General features: G+C 33.3%; 1 protein-coding gene across 1 annotated transcript; it reads left to right on the top strand.

Moving 5' to 3' along the window:
- Nucleotides 1-291: 291 nt before the first annotated feature.
- Nucleotides 292-1839, top strand: C9374_012130 (uncharacterized protein; the record flags this gene model as incomplete). The annotated part of the gene is made up of 1 exon (XM_044687863.1): nucleotides 292-1839. The coding sequence occupies one exon, from the start codon at nucleotides 292-294 to the stop codon at nucleotides 1837-1839; it is 1548 nt and encodes a 515-aa protein (XP_044542565.1).
- Nucleotides 1840-3163: the final 1324 nt, after the last annotated feature.

Below are 3163 nucleotides of genomic sequence, written 5' to 3'. Positions count from 1 at the left end.
TGAAACTTGAGAGATAGTCCTGACATAAACGCAGCACAACACGAAATTTATACCTACGTCTAAATCCCACCCCATCACAAAAAAGAACAGGAAGCAAGAAAGGCCAAAACTAAAGAAGGAGGCTCTTTCACAAGCATGCATAACGACTAAACTCTTGTTGGTTTGAGGTCAATCGTTGAATTGATTCAGAATTTTGAATGACAATGTTTTTTTCCGTCATCACAAGTGCAGAAGGACGGTCAAAGCCGAGATTCAGCTGAGCGGGTCGATTAAAAGAAAAAAATACCTGAAATGCGTCCTTGTTTTCCTCTTTGGAGCAAAAGTAACACAAAAAACAAACACCTCCTCGATTCTTCTTTTGATGATATTGCTTTCATCATCATTCCATATTTAAATCAAAATGAGATCATCAGATTTGCTGGTGTTTGTTCATCATGGAGAAGAATTGTCATTTCTTCTTCCGAGAGTAAATTCTCCAATATTTTGTATTCTAGAAAGAGTTTCAAGGAAATACCAATGGAAACAAAACTCAAAAATGATAATCAACAAGTTTTATCAATGTTTTCACATTTTGAATTCTCTAAATGTCATTTAACTTTATCTCAATTCAAAACAATATTCACATCTCCCAAACTATCATCATTAACTCTATCATATACAAATTTTACTCTTTTTCCTTCTGACACACTTTCATTTTTGTCAATTCATCGTATAAATCTCTCTCTTGACACTATTGAACATTTTGTAGAATTGAAGAATTTGAAGAAACTACATTTATCATTCACAAATATTGATTGTGATTGCATTGATTTTATTGTTAATGGTCCATTAAAATTAGAAAGTCTTTCCATTGTAGACAACGTAATACCTCTGAGAGGTTTCAGTATTGTATTCAATCCTCATGTTGAATCATCACTGAATAGTCTTAAAATTTCGATAGCTCAAAGTAATGGCGAAGTTCTTGGTTGTAATATCGACACGATCAAATTTCCTCATTTAAGATCATTGGAGATTTGTGCAATACTTCATCGTTCAGTGATTGATAAAATATTCAATCATGGACTTCAATTAACCTTGCTGAGAATATGGAATATCGGTGGAAGGTATCAGTTTGATTTTTCACATGCTCATCAAATACCCTCTCTCAGGTTATTTCATTATAACAACACCATCAACGTGGATACTATTCAACAAATACTCAATACAGACATTGAATATGTAAAAATTTCCTATCTTGATACAATATCATCATTGAGTTTATCTCAACTACTTTCTGACCAATTCATTAGTTTGACATCATTGAATCTTTTTGGCAGCCCAATGATGACAGATTGTGGAAAATATATATTCAATTTAAAACACTTGACACAACTGGACCTTAGTAGCTGTAAAATACAACCTGAGATCTGTAAATATATTTTCCACATGAAGAGTCTGACATACATTGATCTATCATCTTGTGAAATTGGAGATGAAGGATTGAAATATTTATCAAATCATAACTTGGACAACATTCAAACACTAATGCTAGATTCTAATAATTTCACTTACATTGGATTTGAATATTTGGTGCGTACCAAATTCAAACGTCGTTTGTTGTATCTTTCTCTCAATGACAACATTAGTAATAACGGAACCATTCATTTTGACAATGGTAATTATATTACTGTAAAAAGACTCAATGTTCGTGATGCAGGTATAGATTATAAGGGAGTAATTTCAATTCTCCAAAACTGTGTCATAGAAGAATTATGCATAAGGAAACCACATAAAATGTTTCTTGGATTACTGATGATTAAAAAGCTTTCGAAGAAGAAACAGGTGAAGATAATAATGTAATTGACTAATCATGGTAATATTCAAAGGAATGAGGTTTTCTCTTTTTCAACAGTAAGGTTCCGTTGTTGAACCTGTCTCTCATTGAAGAGTGAAAGAAAAAATAACGGCAAGGGTTTGGATTCCTCTCAGTAGGATTTTTAAAAAGATTCAATATAACAATATATAGCTTGTTTTTAATATCAATTAGTCCCACGCAGAGAGGAAGGAGATATTAAGCGAAAGATTTCTTGTTGTTATAGTGGATATTGAGATAGCCTCTATATTTGTACCAAAAAAATCAGGTCCTGTGGTGGTTGACCATCCTCTAAAATTATCGTTGAATGATCCAAATTTGAATATTTCCATCAATTAAGATATAAGGAAGTAAGGCGCTGCTGTTTCGTTCGAGCTGAATGTGAAAATAGTTAAATATTTTGTGCGTCCAAGTTGGTGATATGTAACTCTTGAAGTTGGTCATAATTCAAATATAGAAGAGCAAAAGTCGGTATTCCCTCGAAATTGGATACCGTTAACGTTGATTGAAGAGTCCTTTTCTTGATATGTTGGCCTTCCATGATTGATCTCCAAAGTAATTGTTGCTGTGAATCACTATAGATGATTATACACCCTCAATAATATCAGCCATAATTCATTGATACTGTTTTTATCATGGATGGAATATTGAATTATCGTTGTTGAGTCCTATCCCGAAACACTGTTATGGAATCTTAATGCAAGTGAGTCTTTTTGATGACGGAATTATTGATATTGAGTTCCTGTTGGTAGTTGTGAGTGATGAGAGTTGCTACTGTTCTACATTATCATCGTAAAATGTTTACCACATGAGATAAACATTATTGAATTGATTTAATTGAGAGAGGAGGTGCGTTCTGGTTTTTTGGTGTTTGGTTTCATTCAATGAAAAGGCATGTAGTGATCATATTGAGATTGGTTCAAAATATTGCCTTGAATTCGACAACGTTTCATCAAGGGTGGTGATTTATTCACTAAATGTCATGAGTACAAACCAGGAATTGAACAGACTTACCTATGGATCGTACCTGATTGAAATGTGAACAGCTCTTTTTTCATGTATTAATTATTGTGTGAATCCGATTGTTTGGTAGTTGTTGTATTGTTGAACATTGAGTGCTCTCATCTTCAAAGTGGTATGAATAGTCGGTGGACACATCTTGTGAATATTGCGCGTCCAAGTAGGTGATGTTAACTCTTGGAGTTTGTTATGATTTTTAAATGGACGTGCAAAAATTCGTTATTACATTCCCTCCAAAACGATTACGGATGAACCATTCACAAACAACAGCAAGAATAGTTCAGTGATATA

This window comes from Naegleria lovaniensis (assembly GCF_003324165.1).
Source record: "Naegleria lovaniensis strain ATCC 30569 chromosome Unknown tig055, whole genome shotgun sequence".
Lineage (NCBI taxonomy): Eukaryota > Heterolobosea > Eutetramitea > Acrasida > Naegleriidae > Naegleria > Naegleria lovaniensis.
Note: the sequence above shows the minus strand (reverse complement) of the source record. Positions and strands in the feature narration are given on the sequence as shown.